Source organism: Silene latifolia, chromosome 10 (assembly GCF_048544455.1).
Source record: "Silene latifolia isolate original U9 population chromosome 10, ASM4854445v1, whole genome shotgun sequence".
Taxonomy (NCBI): Eukaryota; Viridiplantae; Streptophyta; class Magnoliopsida; order Caryophyllales; family Caryophyllaceae; genus Silene; species Silene latifolia.
Genome location: NC_133535.1, coordinates 141,522,607 through 141,540,584, shown reverse-complemented (window position 1 = coordinate 141,540,584; position 17,978 = coordinate 141,522,607). Strand labels below are relative to the sequence as shown.

Here is a 17,978-nt window from a genome sequence, read left to right as displayed (position 1 = left end):
ATATTTAACTATTAGTTCCGGTAATTGTAGCTAATAATATTTAATTATTATTATTATTTTACGATATACTCGCTCCAATTTCATATTTTCTTCACATTGTTTCTGGACACGGGTATTAAGGAGAGGAATAAAATAAGAGTAAAATAGTTGAGTGTGGTTCGGAGATATGAGAGACGGATGAATAATTATGAGTTAAATAAGGAATTGTGGGTCACAAACATTAAGAGAATGAATAAAATAGGAGTAAAAGGGTTGGTGGGGTTTGGGGATAGGAGAGAAGGATAAATAAAATAAGAGTAAAAGTTTCTAAAATAAGAAAAATGAAGAAAACCTGAATAACCGTTTTAGGAAATATGGAAGAAAATACTTCCTGAGTTCCATTTGTTTCTTTACGTATTCCTTTTTAGTCCACATTCCAATTGATTCTTTACATTTCCTTATATGTACATAACTTTACCTATTAAATGATCATCATATCCTTCTAAAATGTATGAGGTCCACACACATGAGGATATAATGGTAATCCAACATATAAAAGCATTACATACCCCACTCGCTTCTATTTTCTTAATCTTTGTGCAAAAAACAAACGTAAAGAAACAAATAAAACGTAGGAAGTATAGAATAAGAGGAAGTATGAAAGATGAAAACTATTTTTATGCAAAAAAAAGACGGAAATAGGAAGTTCATTACGTATTGTCGGCCTTATTTAGTAATTTGTCGAACTCAAAGGCTTTGGTATCATATCGGATTTGTTTGCTATGTCCTATCAACTACGACACTCGTATAGTCCGTAAGTGATTTCAAGCCCGAAAACAAAAATCGTCACATACTCACAGCCTCACAAGACACAGGCTCACTCCATTTCTTTACTCATTAGTTGAATACCAAGCAAGCAAGCAAGCAAGATGCCGAGTATCCGTTGCAAATACAGTGTTCAAGTTGTTGAATATTATTTGCATAATCTTCAACCTCTTCTTCACTATTCAACTAAATCCTCTAATCAAATCCCTAAATCTCCAAATCAATCTTACATCAATTATTTAGTTGATCATCTGGGTTTCTCTAATCAACAAGTTCACTCCATTTTTACCAAGCTTCCTTACGAGTATGGTAACTTTTCCAAATTCTCTATTAATGCTAATGCTGTTATTCATTTCTTAAAACAACATGGTTTTGATGATACCCATATCAGAAAGGCTGTATATTCTTACCCTAAAATCTTATCTGCTAATGTTGATCAAACCCTAAAACCCAAATTTCAACTTTTCCAAGATCATGGTTTTTCTGAGTCTGATTTAGTTTCCGTTATTTCGTCGAGCCCATTAATTGTATCAAGACATATGGATCCTATTATCCCTCATCTCAAGGCAATTCTGGGCAATACTGACAATCTAACGACTTTTTTCAGAAAAACCCATTTATTAATCGGACCATCTACTTTGGCAAATCTTAATTCAAATATTGCATTGTTGAATAAGGAGTATGGTGTTGATATTAAGGATATTCGGAATGACCTTCTTCGGTTTCCCGGAATTTATTTGAAGAATACCGAGTCTTTCCAAAATATAGTGGTTAGGGTTGAAAAGGAATTAGGGATTCCTCGAAAATCTGGGATGTTTAGATACGGCATACGTTTGTTGTGTACTTCTAGTAAGAAGGTAATAGAATCAAAATGTCAGGTGCTCAAAAGCTTTGGATGGACTGAATATGATGTTTCTGAATTAATGAGGAGAAGTCCTCCTACTTTTCTACTATCTGAAGAAAATATTAGGAAAAAGTTGGGTTTTTTGATGACTGAGCTGGGTTACAAGCCCGATTTCTTAGCTACACATGCTCCTTTGTTGTCTTTAAGCCTCGAGGAGCGACTGACGCCTAGGCATCGGGTGTTATTGGTTTTGAAGGAGAAGGGTTTGTTAGATTACAACTTCCATACTGCCGCCGTTAAAACTGAGAAGGAATTCTTAAAGATACTTATTGAACCTTTTAAGGAGGATGCACCAGGCCTTCTTGAACTTTATCAAAGTAACAAAGGTTGTTCCAACATTGACACCATTTCGAGGCGATGCTAAGCCCTCTCGTAGCCAACTCTATAGTTATGTTTACCAAAGTAGCAAAGGTTGGTCCTACTTTTTTCTCTCTTTCTTAAGCTGCACTGAAAAAAATTGTCAAATGTGTTTTATAGCTGTATTTGGTTAATGACATTGTATGCTTGACATATGATTGATACAACATTCCTCATGGTGTATTTTCTACGGTGTGCACTCTTCACGTTGTCATGGTCATTGTTTTGTTAATAGTATAGAAAAATTGGAAGCCAGAGTGCCTCAGGTTGCGGTCTTCGATTCTGGTTCTTTAGGAATTACCTGACTTCCTGTTCATGTTGTGTGCTTGTCTTCCAAGTTCTATACTTCATCTTCTACGAATTGACTTCTTTGTTAAAGTATTAGCATATGAATTCGAGTATAACTATGATCTCTCTTACTTATGTTCTTATGTTCTTGGTTGTTTACTCTGGTTCGCGATTTTCGAACGTGGAGATTTTATAATGATTTGCAAATTCAGATTTGGCTCTAGTTTCTTGTTTGGCAAACTGAAAATATTTGGATTTGAATTTCTATCAAATCATTAGGAATTTGAATAAATTTTTTGGAGCATATATTCAAATACCACCTGTGAGGTTGAAGTAAGAAACGTTTAAGAGGAGAAGAAGTATTTGTGTGAATGTGTCTTGTGATTAATCAAGCTCTCAATTTATACAATTATATGAGGCACGAAACTAGGAAACAAATAACAAAATTCCTAAATAATTTCTAACTGCATCCTAATACAAAGGAAACTAGGATAATGAACATATCACAATATTCGGATATTTGATTGATCGAATATTGTGCTAACACCCCCCCTCAAGTTGGAGCATGGAGGTTCGAGATGCCCAACTTGCTTAAGAGTTTGTGAAATTGAGAACGACCAAGAGCCTTAGTGAGAATATCCGCCAGTTGTGTAGTCGTGTTGACATAAGATGGTAAAATGGTGCCACGTAAAATTTCGTCACGAACAAAATGACAATCAATCTCTATATGTTTCGTCCGTTCATGAAAGACCGGATTATTAGCAATATGTAGAGCTGCTTGACTATCACACTGTAATGAAACGGCCGAAGAATGATCAATGCCAAAACTTCTAAGCAAGCCTTTTAACCAAAGAATCTCACAAGTAGCGGAAGCCATGGCACGATATTCGGCCTCTGCCGAAGACTTAGAAACGGTAGCTTGCTTCTTTGTTTTCCAAGAGATAGGCGAACCTCCGAGAAAAACGAAATAGGCTGTGAGAGACCGTCGAGTAAGTGGACAAGCACCGTAGTCCGAATCGCAATAAGCCTCTAACACCAATGGTGCATTAGCACGCAATAAAATCCCTTGCCCCGGATTCGTTTTTAAATACCGAACTACTCGAACAAGAGCATCCCAATGAGCTTGTGATGGTGTTTGCATAAATTGTGAAAGAATGTGAACAGATAACTAAGCTCGGGGCGAGTAAGCGTTAAATAAATCAACTTACCCACGAGACGACGATACTTGGAAGGATCAGCGAACACTGGTGTCTTCGAGAGGGCGAGCTGATGGTTCTCTTCCATGGGGACAGACGAGGGTTTCGAACCCAGGAGGCCTGATTCAGACAATAAATCCAAGGTGTATTTTCTTTGACAAAGAAATATACCACTAGAATGACGAGCGACCTCAAGCCCCAAGAAATATTTGAGTTTTCCTAAGTCCTTCATGCGGAAACACGTATTTAAATAGGCCTTAAAATCGACAATAGCACCATGATCATTTCCCGCAATCACCAAATCATCAACGTAAATGAGTATATTAATAACAACATTACCATTGCGGTAAAGAAACAAAGAATGATCGGAAGGACTATAAGAAAAACCATAATTTTTCAAAGCAGTGGCGAGTTTGGCATACCAACATCGAGGAGACTGACGAAGTCCGTACAAAGATTTATGAAGACGACAAACTTTGCCCTGCAATCCGTGACCAAAACCCGGTGGAAGTCGCATGTAAACCTCCTCGGAAAGATCACCATGAAGAAAGGCATTTTGTACATCCATTTGATGTAACTCCCAATTATTAATAGCAGCGAGAGTAAGAAAAGTGCGTACCGTAACCATTTTGACTGTAGGGGCAAACGTTTCCACAAAATCAATCCCCTCCACTTGATGATTCCCGAATACCACTAGTCTCGCCTTATAACGTTCAACCGACCCATCAGATTTATGCTTTATTTTATAGACCCACATAGAACCGATAGCCTTCTTATCAGGTGGTAAGTCAACAACTGACCACGTATTATTAGCTTCTAGTGCGTCAATTTCTTCTTCCATAGCCTTTTTCCATTTAGGATGACGAATGGCTTCTTTAAACGAAGTAGGTTCCGTTTCGCTAGAAAGGGCTGCAAGAAATAATTGATGGGCAGGCGAAAAATTATTACAATGTACATAATTAGCAATGGGATAAGGAGTACCTGTGACGGGATTAGGCGTGGGTGACTGTTGTGAAGGAACCAAAGTCGTGTTAATTATTTCATTGATTTTGTCCCAAGCAATATAGTCTCTATTACGAACATTATCAAATTTTGTTCTCTTACCACGACCCATATCTTCCACACCAGCACTGTCATCCACATTTTCAACAATGTCAATATTATCTGTGAGAATAATATTACCATCACCGTCACCACGAGCAATGCCCGAATCAGCCTCAACCGTGTTATTACCAGGCGTATCAGCAGGCCGTTCACTACCCTCAGCATTCGTACCTGGAATATCAACACCATTCGAACCCCCCCTGTCATTGACAGCCTCCCCCGCAACACCAGGATTGGAGGAAGTGACTACCGGATCAGCAGCGGAAGTGGAATCATCCTCGGGAACAGAGTTCGAGCCCAGAACAGAGTCGATATCCTCAGCATATGGAAAAGTATTTTCGACAAAAGTAACATCCCTAGACTGAAAGTATACCCCTGCCTCAATGTCAAATAAATGCCATCCTTTCTTCCCAAATGGATAGCCAAGAAAAACGCAACGACGAGAACGAGAGTCAAACTTATCACGAGGTTGCAAATTTTTAGCGTAACACAAACAACCAAACACACGGATCAAACTCAAATCAGGTGCTCGGCGGAAAAGGAGTTCAAAAGGGGTTTTATTTTCCAAAATACGGGTAGGAGTACGATTTATCAAATAAGCAGCCGTCAAAACACATTCGCCCCAAAACTCAATAGGTAAAGAACTTTGAAAACGTAAAGCACGTGCAACATTCAATATATGCCTGTGTTTACGTTCTACTCTAGCGTTTTGTTGCGGTGTTTTAACCATAGAAGTTTGATGAATTATCCCATTGTCCCGAAAATATGGAAGAAGACCACGAAATTCAGTTCCGTTATCGCTCCGAACAATTTTAACACTACCATTAAATTGCCGACTAATAAGCGAGAAAAAATCACGCATAAGCCTAGGCACTTCATCTTTGGTTTTCATTAAATAAACCCATAAACATCTCGAAAAGTCATCAACAATTGATAAAAAATAACGAGAACCACAAGCTTGATTGGGTTGATATGGCCCCCAAACATCACAATGTATCAAATCAAATAATTGTTCGGCTTTATTATCACTCAAAGGAAAAGACGTTCGAGTTTGCTTAGCACGAAAACAAATGTCACACGAATCAATAGAAATATTACGAGAGAAACTAGAGAAATCAGGGAGGTACTCCATTGCCCGAGTTGAAGGATGACCCATCCGTTGATGCCATAACTCAACATTCGACTTTGCACTCTTAGTCACGACATTAACACGCTTCGGTTCCTTCATTGTCAGGTAAAAGAGCCCTTCCGAGAGTTCACCCACCCCAATCGTCGCCAAAGCACGGTCCTGTATCACACATTGAAAATTAGTAAACTGTATACTCACTTGCTGCGACGACAATAGTTGGGATACTGATAATAAATTGCAATGAAATTTTGGAACGAACAAAACATTAGACAAGGACAAGTTGTCATTTAACGTAATCGTCCCTGCCTCACTAGCAACGAGACTTGCTCCATTGGGTAGCCCAATATTAATGGGTCGAATAGAATGGAGAGAATCAAAAAGTCGATCGTCACAACATACGTGGGTCGAGGCACCTGTGTCAACGATCCAAGTCAAAATAGTCTTACCATTGAGACGTATCATGGTGATCAGTCAAGGGAAAGAAGAGAAAGAAAAGAATGAATTTTGTGTCGCAAGATCAACCTGCTCATGATACCATGAAGTAAGAAACGTTTAAGAGGAGAAGAAGTATTTGTGTGAATGTGTCTTGTGATTAATCAAGCTCTCAATTTATACAATTATATGAGGCACGAAACTAGGAAACAAATAACAAAATTCCTAAATAATTTCTAACTGCATCCTAATACAAAGGAAACTAGGATAATGAACATATCACAATATTCGGATATTTGATTGATCGAATATTGTGCTAACAGAGGTTGTCATTCCCAAATCTTTCGTCCTCTGGCCACCTCTCTCTTCACACAAAATTTTCTCTCTTTATTTTTACTTTGCTGTATATCCTAGCACGAGTGAAGTTTTCACTCTATTTTCCCATTTGAATTGGAAGAATCAATTTATGCAAAGGTCAAATTACTAGGGTTCTTAGAAAAATAAAATTGGGGTTTCTTCGATCGATTAGCTGATTTGAATTATGTAAAGTTCCTAAAGAACCAAGACTCCACTCATCCATCAAACTGATAACATAATTTGGGAGTAGTATTTTTCTGGTTTTTCTTCCAACTTTTTTCTTAGTGTTCATTTTTGTTACCGGGAATTTATTTCTTTGAGCTCGAAAATAGTACAGTATGATGATGTAAACTTGAATTTTATTATAAAAGTTACTGAGAAATTTTCGTTTATTTTAGAGCTAGGGTTATTCATTTATATTTTAAATTACTTATTCAGTGATATGAACTATTTATTTGATACTTCAGTTGATACAAATTTGGAATTCGAAATTATTTGTCTTCCCAAACAATGAGTTTGGATTCCAAAAACTAGATTTACAAATGTGACGTTTTCCCAAACAAAGATGTTTTTATTTAAAATTCATATTTTCAATTTTCCAACTTCTAATCAATGATTTAAAATGAAACTTTAGTTGCCAAACTCTTTCTTATTGCTGTTTGAATTGAAGGAGTGAGGTAGTTGTAGCTTGCTTGCCAGCTCGTCAATGGTGTGTATGGGATGGGTGGAGACTATAAATGGCGAAGCTTGTTAAAGAGACACTAACGATGGAAGCTGAAGAAACGTTCTTGGGTATTTAAAACCAAAGTGGGGGATTGTATCAACTTGTTATAAACCGTCGGCCATCAAGCAGTACTGAAGGATTCAGGACATTTACCCTAGATAAGTGAAGAGATGTTCATTTTATATGATTTAATCCCGAGGGATGTTATCTGTAGATTTGAATGCTTTCTTTATATAGTTTAACTTACTCTTAAGAATGAGGAATGAAGGACAAAACGGCAGGAATTTCAGTTTGGATCCTACATTATATAGTTGATTTAGGACATATCAGGAGCGTCTGATGAGTATCTATATTCTCTAATTGGAGTGTCTAATTGGCCAGTTCAGATAACAATCGATGAGGAGTAACGACCCCCCCCCCCCCCCAAAAAAAAAAATGTTCCAAGGTCCAGGCGTCCAGCCATTGCTACGAATGTGACCTAACCCGCTCATAAATTTAGGCTTGGGCTTGTAATCGGCTCAAGGTTCACAAAGCCTAAAAAAATGATGATTGGGCTAAGCTTGGTTCAATTTGTTAATTTTATTTATTTAATTTTTCAAGTTTAATTTGTGAAAACATACTGTTTCTTCATTTTAATCAATAAGCCCTATTGTATAAAGTTCTCCTCATGTGAGCCTTGTTGATCTTCCTGGGCTTGAGTTCAAGATCAGTTTCACGAGCTCAAGCGGAGCTTTGCCCAAACAGATTTCAAGGGCTTGTTGAGCCGCGGGTGAGTTCGTTTTACATCCCTAGCCGTGGCTGAGACTGATATTCTCGAGCCTGCAAGAGTCTAACAAAGAGCATTTTAGGAGATGCTCGCATCAGTACATTTAGCAATCTTAATTAGTCCGTCTTTTGCCGAGCTTTGACCTGCTGATTTCTAAGTAACGGTTAAATCTCTGTATCTGATGCATGCTAGCATATTTCCTATTTCCTATTTCCTACTAGCATAATCTGTAACATCTAAGAGTATTGTGAAACTGAAACAGTATGGCTTTTGGATTTAACAGGTGTGGGAATCGTGGCAATGAAGGCCCTTAGTGACAAGGTGCAAGGACGAAGCAAAGGCGCTCCCTCATTTCTAAGTAACTTTTTTTTTTTTTTTTTTTTTTTTTTTTTTTTTTTTTTTTTCCGAACAATTTATATTTTCAAATCAAAATTGTGCGCAATAATGCTCATTTTTTGGATTTCACAAATGGACAACTATCTTATGATCAAACTCCCTTATGATCATATAATCTCTAATGAGTGAATTTGATTTGTACATGTGCATGTCCAATGGAGAATTTAAGAATTGATTGACTTTATAATCTCAAACAGGAGGCAATAAATGTATAGCACTATATAACATGAGAAATTCTAACATAGACAGTGAGCACATGATTAATTGATTAATTAATTGATGATCGATTATGCAGCGATCTTATGAGTAAAATCGGATTAAAAATATTCATTGCTTGAATGCTTGATCAGTATCAAAATATACTTGTACGCATATAATACTTCAATATTGTAAATGACAACACGCAAATACGAGATATACGAAGTACAACATATATAATTCATACTCCCTCCTATTCTACATAAACCTCCCTATTTATGGGGGCACTAGAATTAAGGAGATGGATTAAAATAAGGTAAAGTTGTAGTGGGGTTTGGTAATTGGAGAGAGGGAATGTATTGTGGGGTATTATTGTGGATGGGTGATTAAAATAAGTATTGTTGTGGGGTAAGTTGATTAAAATAAGTATTGTTATGGGGTGAGGTGGGGTATTGTTGTGGGGTAAAGTGATTAAAATAAGTATAAAACTTTACTAAGTAAGGAAATATAGAAGTTATTGTGAATAGATGAAAAAGGAAAGAAGAAAGTTTATGTAGAATAGGAGGGAGTATAAGATAATCATATGGGAAAGATTGAATAATCGTGTTATTGATTATGTGTATTGTACAAAGAATTGCAAGCTATTTGCGGAAGAAAATAAAGCAACAACTATAAAATATTTACAATAGGAAAGTCGGGATTGTTGCCTTGATCTTGAAAGATATGCCAAGGCTCCTTTGCAACGGCTCTTTGAGCCGTGAAGATTGGGTGAGTTTATTAGCCCCCCTCAAGTTCGAGCGTGGAGGTCGGAGACGCCCAACTTAGAAAGTAAGTCGTCAAAGGGGATGCTTTCGAGAGCTTTAGTAAATATATCTGCGAGTTGTTGCTTCGTATGAACATAGCTCAGAGAGAGGACGCCTTTTTGTATCTCGTCACGAATAAAATGACAATCCACTTCGATATGTTTGGTGCGTTCGTGAAAGACTGGATTGCGAGCAATGTAAAGAGCTGACTTGTTATCACACATGAGTTTTATTGGTTGAGTGTGATGGACACCGAGGAACGAGAGTAGTTCCTTGAGCTACTTAAGTTCACATGTCGTGTATGCAATTGCTCTATATTCGGCTTCGGCGGAAGATCGTGACACTGTGTGTTGTTTCTTTGTTTTCCAGGATATTGGTGAGCTACCCAGGAATATAAGATAGGCACTTAAGGAGCGACGGCTGGTGGGGCAAGAAGCGTAAGCGGCATCGCAATATGCTTGTAGTGAAAGGTGAGCATCAGACCGTAGTAGAATACCTTGTCCCAGGCAGTTTTTAAAGTAACGAACAACCTGTAGGGTTGCGTTCCAGTGATCCGTGGTGGGAGCATGCATAAATTGTGCGAGAATATGGATCGAATAAATGAGTTCAGGCCGAGTAATTGTAAGGTAGACTAGTCGTCCCACTAGACGTCGATAAGGTTGTGGGTCTTTCATGAGTTCGGCTTTTGATAGACCCAAGTGATGGTTGGGTTCCATGGGAATGTGCGCTGGTTTTGACCCAAGTAAGCCGGATTCGGTAAGAATATCGAGGGCATATTTTCGTTGAGAAATAAAAATTCCAGAGTCGTTGCGAGCTATTTCAAGACCGAGAAAATATTTGAGTTGTCCCAAGTCTTTCATGTGGAAGCATGTATTCAAATACTTGTGTAATCTTGACAAATAGGTATTTTTTTTCATTATATGTGAGCATACGCCAATTACTTTCACCACCATAGGTTCATAAAAAGTAATTAGTGTAGATCCCGCGCAAATGCGCAGTAAATTTAGGCCTTTTAATTTTTAGTGTATTAGTTATAAATTTTAGATTTATATCTCGCGAATTTTTATAAAAAATAGCTAATATTAAAATTTATCAAAATAACTGAATAATTCCATAAATTGTGTTTTTTATGAAAATATTTTAATTACATCAAATTTTTTTAAAAGAAAAATTTTCGTCACGAAGTTAATAATAGGAGATACAGTTTTTATGTATTAATTATTTTAAATGGAAAATTAGTTTAATAAATGAAAATCTAATTTGTTTCCATATACAAGTTTGAGCACTTTGGAGAGAAAACTTTAGAGAAGTTGTATTCTCTTAGTATATAGAAGGATTTATATTTTTACAATTTGCACCTCATTAATGTTTATAAGTTCACTCTATTCCTATTGTATTTTGATATGAAACAAAAGAAATTGAAATGGAAAACTAATAAAAAAAATTATTTAAGTTGTGAATTTTTTTTAATGAATTTTTTTTATCACGAAGTTAATAGTAAACATGTGTCATGTTATTCTCTACAGTAATAATTATTGCATTACTGAAAAATTTAGCAACTTATACTTTATAATTTAATATCAATTTTATTTTATTTTAATGAAAAAATCATAATTATGATTTTTTTTAAAAATTAGAGTTTATTTATAAGAATATATTCATTGATGTAATGAAAGAAAATTTTATTTATTACCATATTTAGTTAGATGCTTTTTGGAGGGAAAACTAAGAGAAGTTTTATTCTCTTAGTAGTAGGGGGATGTATATCATAAATAAAATATTTAGCATAGTGAATACACATTTTAAATTCTAAACTATTTAACTCTTGTATCCAATGGTGGCGCCTGCTACCACGACAATACGACCCGTATATTTTTTACACTGGTTTAAAACTAGTAACATTAGTAAAACTTAACCTACATTTATTTCAATCCTGATTCCGTCCCAACCATTAAATCATATACAAATACAACCCCACTATTCCCATAACAATCATCATCATCATCATATTTTAAAGTAAGCCAACGCAAATTGCAAAGCAATTTTACACTTGATTGGACTCATGTTGGTTGAGCACTTGAGCCAATAAGAAGATTCGGATCTTCATATAAGAACATTCGAATTCCATTCATACAACTTTGCATCTCCCTTATAAAAATTGAAAAAATGCCTCGCATAATTCCAAGCATCCCCAAAAAACTCTCTCAATAAATCTCGCTTTCTTGTCCCAATTCTAAGGCAATTTTAATTTTAATTTTAATTTAATTTGATTTAATCAATTTAATTATTTCAAATTTATAAAGACCAATTCTTTTCCAATTTCTTAAATTACCCATCAAATTTTAGTTTCATTCCCTTTTATAATTTCCCAAAATTTCAATTTTTTGATGCTTTTTTTCATCAAAGATTCAATCTTTGATCAAAATTAGTGAAAATAAATTGTGGGTAATTAGTAATTACCATAATATGGTAATGTCAACAATTGGTCCAAAAAGGTCATCATTAAGCTCTGTTTTTTCAAGAGTTGGAAGTTACTATTATCCTTCAAATAATAATAAAAGATGTTCATCATTTCCACCATCATCTTTAACATCATCATCATCATTGGTTTATGATGATATAATGGTTGATGATGATGATGATGATACCATGGAGATGGTACAACTTGGTGCTGAAAGAACTAAGAATGTGTTAATTTTAATGAGTGATACTGGTGGTGGTCATAGAGCTTCTGCTGAAGCCATTCGAGATGCTTTCATTCTGGAATTTGGTGATGAATATAATGTGAGTTTTCTTTTTCTGTTTTCATGACGAATACTCGTGTAAGACGGTTTTACCCCTTTTGTTCGTAATTACATTGTATGTGCTTTTTTGGTAGTTAGAAGGCGGTTTTGCAAAATTAATGTAAAACCGCCTTACAAGAGACTCTCTCGTTGATTGATGTTCATGTTTTTTTTTTTCAGGTTTTTCATGCTTTTGACTTAGTTTTTTTAGCTGACACTTTCTTTTGTCTTTTTGTATTCTTTCATTTATGTTAAATTTCTGTGGAACTGGAAATAAAAAAGTTAAATTTGTGTAAGCATTTGTTTTAAGATGATTTAAAGAGTAATTATAGTAGTTTTATATGATTATTTAATCTATTTACCTTAAGTTGAAAGATTAAATCTTGGTTTCTTGGTAAATAAACTTCATATGTCTAGTTGCACATTGTTTTATTTTGTGGCGTAGCCAAGATTCGAAGTTAGTGGGGGTAAACATTGATAAAAAAGTTTAGGTAATAATAAAAGCAACTTAAAAAAAGTCTGAAATTTTACGTAACAAATCATATTTTCCGCCTTAAAAAGGGGACCGCCGTGTTAGCCCCCTTGCTCCGCCACTCTTTCACTTTAGTTATTTTTCGAAATTTCATCTTTCTAGCTGTAAAGTTTGTTTGCACGCCAAACTGGTTAGTAATGCAATAGAAGTACTAACTAAGTTACAATTTCATATTTTTTTCGTTGTTTAGGAGACGGCCGCCCCCACTGCATCCCTTTAGGCATTTCTTGACATTTCGTCTAAGCGTAAATTTTGTCTTGTGTAATTGTTTAGCAGTTGAACCTTCCTTGTTTGTTTGATAGCCATAGTTGTCACATAGAAGCTTTCTTTGAAGTAATTACTGTATTAATTAAGAAACTGGTTAAAAATGTCTCATGGTTTGCACGTTGTGGACCCAGATAATCATAAAGGATGTATGGAAAGAGTACACAGGCTGGCCATTGAATGATATGGAAGGACAGTACAAATTCATGGTGAAACATGTTCAGCTTTGGAAAGTTGCATTTCACAGTACTTCCCCGAAATGGATTCACTCCATGTATCTCGCTGCTATTGCCGCCTTCTATGCAAAGTATGTCGCCTTTCCGCTAAATCTGTCAGACAATAAGTATCAATCTGTCATGTTTTGGCATTTGTTCGATTAGACTGGTTTTGATAGATTCTTCTTAGTGGAAGGTTATCGCTTGTTAAATACTATATTCCTAGAATCTGTCGTATGTTTGGCATCGGTTGCTCTAAAGAAGATTTCAATATCTTGAGCATCTGATTTGGGCTAATCTTTTAGTGACTATTATATCATGCATTATGTAAATCGCTTTTTCTTTAATAAAAACGATTGATGATTCTAATCATGGATGTTGATGATATCATGTGCTTTTTGGAAAGGGATGTTAGTCGGTACATTAGTTAATTGCCAGGAATGCAAATGATTAACAATTCGAAAACTTTTTATTGGATGAAGGGAAGTCGAGGCTGGTTTAATGGAATACAAGCCGGACATAATCATTAGCGTTCATCCGCTTATGCAACATATTCCTTTGTGGGTACTAAAGTGGCAAGGACTTCAGAAGAAAGTAATTTTTGTGACGGTTATCACTGACCTCAACTCCTGCCATCGAACATGGTAAATTGGCACTTACATCGAAAATGAAATTTGTTTGGTTGAGTCTCACACGGAGTTCCTTACATTTAGATACTATTTTCAGGTTCCATCCTGGTGTCAATAGATGCTATGTTCCTTCCGGCGAGGTTGCAAAGAGAGCGTCCTTAGACGGCTTAGAAGAGTCTCAAATCCAAGTTTTTGGTTTGCCAGTTCGACCCTCTTTTGCCCGTGCAGTTCTCTCAAAGGTGAACCCGACTTGGTTTTATTTTTTTGACGGTTTAGTAAACTGACCGCAATGTGTTTCAGGACTAATGCTTTATTGTTGTTGTTGTGTTGTTACAGGATGACTTGAGAGTAGAGCTCGAGATGGATCCAGTTTTACCGGCAGTTTTGCTAATGGGCGGTGGTGAAGGGATGGGTCCCGTAAAGAAGACTGCCTTGGCTCTTGGTGAATCATTATTCGATAAGGAGCTGGGGAAACCCATTGGCCAATTAATCATCATTTGTGGTCGTAATAAGTCATTAGCTTCTACTCTCGAATCCATGGAGTGGAAAATCCCAGTGAAGGTAATTAATTGCCTATTCAATTACTTCTTCAAAGTTCAAATGCATCAGATACTCGGATTCTAATATTTGTACAATATTATGAGTGCAGGTCCGAGGATTTGAGAAACAGATGGAAAAATGGATGGGAACTTGTGATTGCATTATTACAAAGGTGAAATTTCTATTATCCTCAATGACTTGTGTGTGATTACTTGCGCTTTACGCGCTATGTAAGATGATATCGATCTCCAAGCAAGAGTTTCTATTATCTAATTGAACGGTTTTCTTTTTTATGTAACAGGCAGGACCAGGCACAATAGCAGAAGCGTTGATCAGGGGGCTTCCAATCATCCTCAATGACTACATTCCTGGACAAGTGAGTTAACACATGTTTTATTTTCGCTTCATCATGATTATGGAAAAGCTGACCTAACCTGAAATGATCTGACCGGACCCAAAGGCAGCCATATACAATTGGACCCGTCTAATTGAGCCTCAAAGCAAAGTTTTAACCCTTTTCTTGTGTCCACCTCAGGAGAAAGGCAATGTACCCTATGTGGTCGATAATGGAGCAGGAGTCTTTACTCGAAGCCCTAAGGAGACTGCCAAGATAGTCTCGGAATGGTTTAGCACCAAACAAGACGAGCGCAAAAGACTGTCGGAAAATGCACTTAAATTGGCAAAACCCGAGGCAGTTTTTGAGATTGTAAGGGATCTCCATGAACTAGCAGCTCAACGAGGGCCGCTAGCTAACTTACCTTACATGCTCACATCTTCATTCACTAGTCTAATTTAATTGGACTTTCGTATCAAATTCGATTTCTTTTTTGGGTAGGTAATGTCTATTGTATAGCCTAGCATTTGTTGTTAATTAGCCCTTCAGTTTCAGGACACCATTTTTTGATGTTCTAAGAAGGTTCAAGAAATTTAGGTTCTTATAGTAGGACAGGGATAGGGCACAGGGGCAACCCCTGTAATTTTCCCGCCGATCGATTATCATTATTTAATATTATTCTTTTTTTTTTTTTTTTTAATTTGGGTTTGGTATTAGACAAGAGGTTGTTTTGTAATTAAAGCTTGATTTAAATTCGTTGTTGATTTTCTTGACTGTTTGTTACACCAAAAAATAATATAGGTCTTGTGATGTTTTATAATCTTGTACTAAGCTACCTCGTGGTATAAACTTAACAAATACGTTATGTAGCTACATCTTTTTACGGTTGATAAAAAAAAGAAAAGTTAGTGTTCAAATTCATCATACAAGAATTTGTATTTTCTATACAATCTGATTCTTTCTTGGATTAGGTAGCCAATATTTCTAAAATTTAATGTTGCTTTCCTTAAATGTTTACTTAAGATTGCTTCTAAATCATGGCAACGTAAGTGGTGGTTGACAAGTACAAATGTGTACAAATGGACAATGACGAGAGATATTTTTATCACAAATTCTCATTTGTGACGGTTATGACGGATACCGTTTTCTCTCATAAAATTCCCATGAAAGGTGAGTGGGAAAGCACATGGGGGTGCCCCACCTTGTCCCCTCTCCCTTTTTGTGAGAGGTTACAAATTTATGACGGTATTAGCCCGTCACAAACAAGACTAGCTGTTATAAAGTATACATTTCAGATTTTAGTTGATTTCTATTAATACGGATATGCCTATCGAACTTAAAATAAGTTAAATGGTAGCACATTTAGATATGTGGGACCGTATTTATGTTAATTTTTTTGGCATTATACCTTTTTTTTGGATAAAAGGCGGGATTAACTCAGAGACCTACAACGAGTAGAGTCCCAAAAGAGAGAGCGACAAAACTAGGATTACAAAATCAAACACAAAACAACATCCTAACAAAGCATAAGCTATTCGGCTCTAAGACCTTTGTCCCCTCCACGACCTTAAAGATTTCCAATTGTTCATCCAAACTTCTAACGAGTACGACATTTTGTCTTTCCAAGCTTTACACCACATCCCCACCCTTAACACCATTTTCCGACATACATCTCCAGTTTGGCGCTTTGTTTTCAAAAATACTTTAATTCCTCACTTCCCAAATAAGGGTCACTATAGCAATGAACATCGCCTCCAAAATCCGTTTTTCAAAACCAGAAAAAGGGGAGTCATTCCACCATAGAAAAGCCTCCTCAATATTCAGGGGGCAAGTCCACTTCATATTCCAATCATCACAGCAATCCATCCAAAGCTTCCAAGAGTATCGACAGTGCAAGAATAGATGATTAGGAGTTTCCAAAACCTCTCGGCAAAAGACACAATTAATCTCATCCCAGGAAAGCGTCTTCCACTTCAAAATCCGATCTTTTGTATTTACTCGCTTCCACAAAATAGCTCAGAGAATAATTTCATATCGCGGTGGGGCTAGGTTTTTCCAAATTTGCGTAAACCATTGTTTCCGCTCCACATCTGCATATTTTAGATTATAAAAAGCATCAACAAAAGATTTAGCTGTGTACCTGTAATACTACGGTTTTATGAGCCTCTGGGTAATCTATCGAGTGGGCCTTACTCTGTCGAGTAAGGGTGTTTTGCATTTTAAAATAGTTTCTGACCTGTAGGATACTCGATCGAGTAGCCTTGGTACTCGATCGAGTAGGCGGCACTCGATCGAGTACGTTAGTTACTCGATCGAGTAGCTCGGTTTACGGGCGATGTTTTGTCGGGTTTTGTTAATAACACGGATTAGTATTTAAACCTTTCCGTCAACTTCATAATACACTTTTACAAACCTCATCACATTGAAAAAGAGATTCAAGTTACGTTCTTCGCATTCATCCGTGTTATTGACAAATCCCGGAGTTCGAGAGGTCGGATTGCGTCATTCTTTACATCTTTGTGATCCTTGCGTCGAGGGTAAGATCTACGTACCGAATTTGTTATATTTAATTAAGTTTCGTTAAACCCTAATTTTGGGAATTGGGGATTTGTGGTAGTTTTGTGTGATTAGTGATATATGTGATATTGTGTTAGGCGGAGAATTCGTAGTGGAGGCTTTTTGATATCAGCTGTTGAGATCGTCTGACTGTATTGCATTCCAGGTAAGGTTTCCCTACTCAGTATTAGTCCCATAATGTGTTGTTGGTGTTTTGTGATTGTTGAGTAATATCATACTCGTATTGTGATGATTGTTGGATTTGGTTGTTGATAGTAGTTGTGATTGATTGTATCTGTCTGTGTTCTTCGGGGCGCGTCCCTGGCTGAGTGGAGTCACTTGCGGGAGTGGCTTCACGCCCATTATTCGCCTCCTGTGGAACCCGCCACAGGAGGGATGTGCACATTAAGAAATTTGGGTTTATCGCTCGACGGAGATGAGCGAGGATTTGGTGGGAACGGCTGCAGTCCCCCACTGGCGGCGTGGAGTGACCTGTTGCGATGAGCACTCTGGCAGGGCTACACACTTTAGTGTGTAGTCAGTATTGTGGAGTTGGGTATGGAGTTCGGAGTATATCTGTGATGATTGAGCTGTGTTGTTTGTTGTGTTGTTGGATTATATATATTGTGTGATTAGTATCGACCTGTTTAAATGTTTTAAAAACGTG

General features: G+C 36.7%; 2 protein-coding genes across 4 annotated transcripts; both read left to right on the top strand.

Annotated features, from left to right (window-relative positions):
- Positions 1-784: 784 nt before the first annotated feature.
- Positions 785-8,651, top strand: LOC141606069 (uncharacterized). Of its 3 annotated transcripts, none has more exons than XR_012526569.1 (2): positions 785-2,680; positions 6,540-7,622. XR_012526569.1 is itself a non-coding variant. In XM_074425063.1 (2 exons), the coding sequence occupies exon 1, from the start codon at positions 909-911 to the stop codon at positions 2,070-2,072; it is 1,164 nt and encodes a 387-aa protein (XP_074281164.1). In that variant the 5' UTR covers positions 785-908; the 3' UTR covers positions 2,073-2,119; positions 8,345-8,651. The 3 variants fall into 3 exon arrangements, 2 of the variants coding, with proteins under 2 accessions (XP_074281164.1, XP_074281165.1); XM_074425063.1 differs by lacking the exon at positions 6,540-7,622 and adding an exon at positions 8,345-8,651 and having other exon boundaries at positions 785-2,119; XM_074425064.1 differs by having other exon boundaries at positions 785-2,119; positions 7,242-7,622.
- Positions 8,652-11,641: 2,990 nt separating this feature from the next.
- Positions 11,642-15,575, top strand: LOC141606068 (monogalactosyldiacylglycerol synthase 2, chloroplastic-like). The gene is made up of 8 exons (XM_074425061.1): positions 11,642-12,242; positions 13,172-13,344; positions 13,735-13,896; positions 13,979-14,120; positions 14,218-14,442; positions 14,531-14,593; positions 14,723-14,797; positions 14,957-15,575. Exons 1-8 carry the CDS (start codon positions 11,925-11,927, stop codon positions 15,215-15,217), a joined length of 1,419 nt encoding a protein of 472 aa, XP_074281162.1. The 5' UTR covers positions 11,642-11,924; the 3' UTR covers positions 15,218-15,575.
- The last annotated feature ends 2,403 nt before the right edge of the window (positions 15,576-17,978 follow it).

Bases quoted from the DNA above. Each gene is read 5' to 3' on its own strand.
- LOC141606069 (XM_074425063.1), top strand. From the start codon at position 909: ATGCCGAGTATCCGTTGCAAATACAGTGTTCAAGTTGTTGAATATTAT.
- LOC141606068 (XM_074425061.1), top strand. From the start codon at position 11,925: ATGGTAATGTCAACAATTGGTCCAAAAAGGTCATCATTAAGCTCTGTT. The intron at 14,443-14,530 runs GTAATTAATTGC...TTATGAGTGCAG, and splicing joins AGTGGAAAATCCCAGTGAAG to GTCCGAGGATTTGAGAAACA. The intron at 14,798-14,956 runs GTGAGTTAACAC...TGTCCACCTCAG, and splicing joins ATGACTACATTCCTGGACAA to GAGAAAGGCAATGTACCCTA.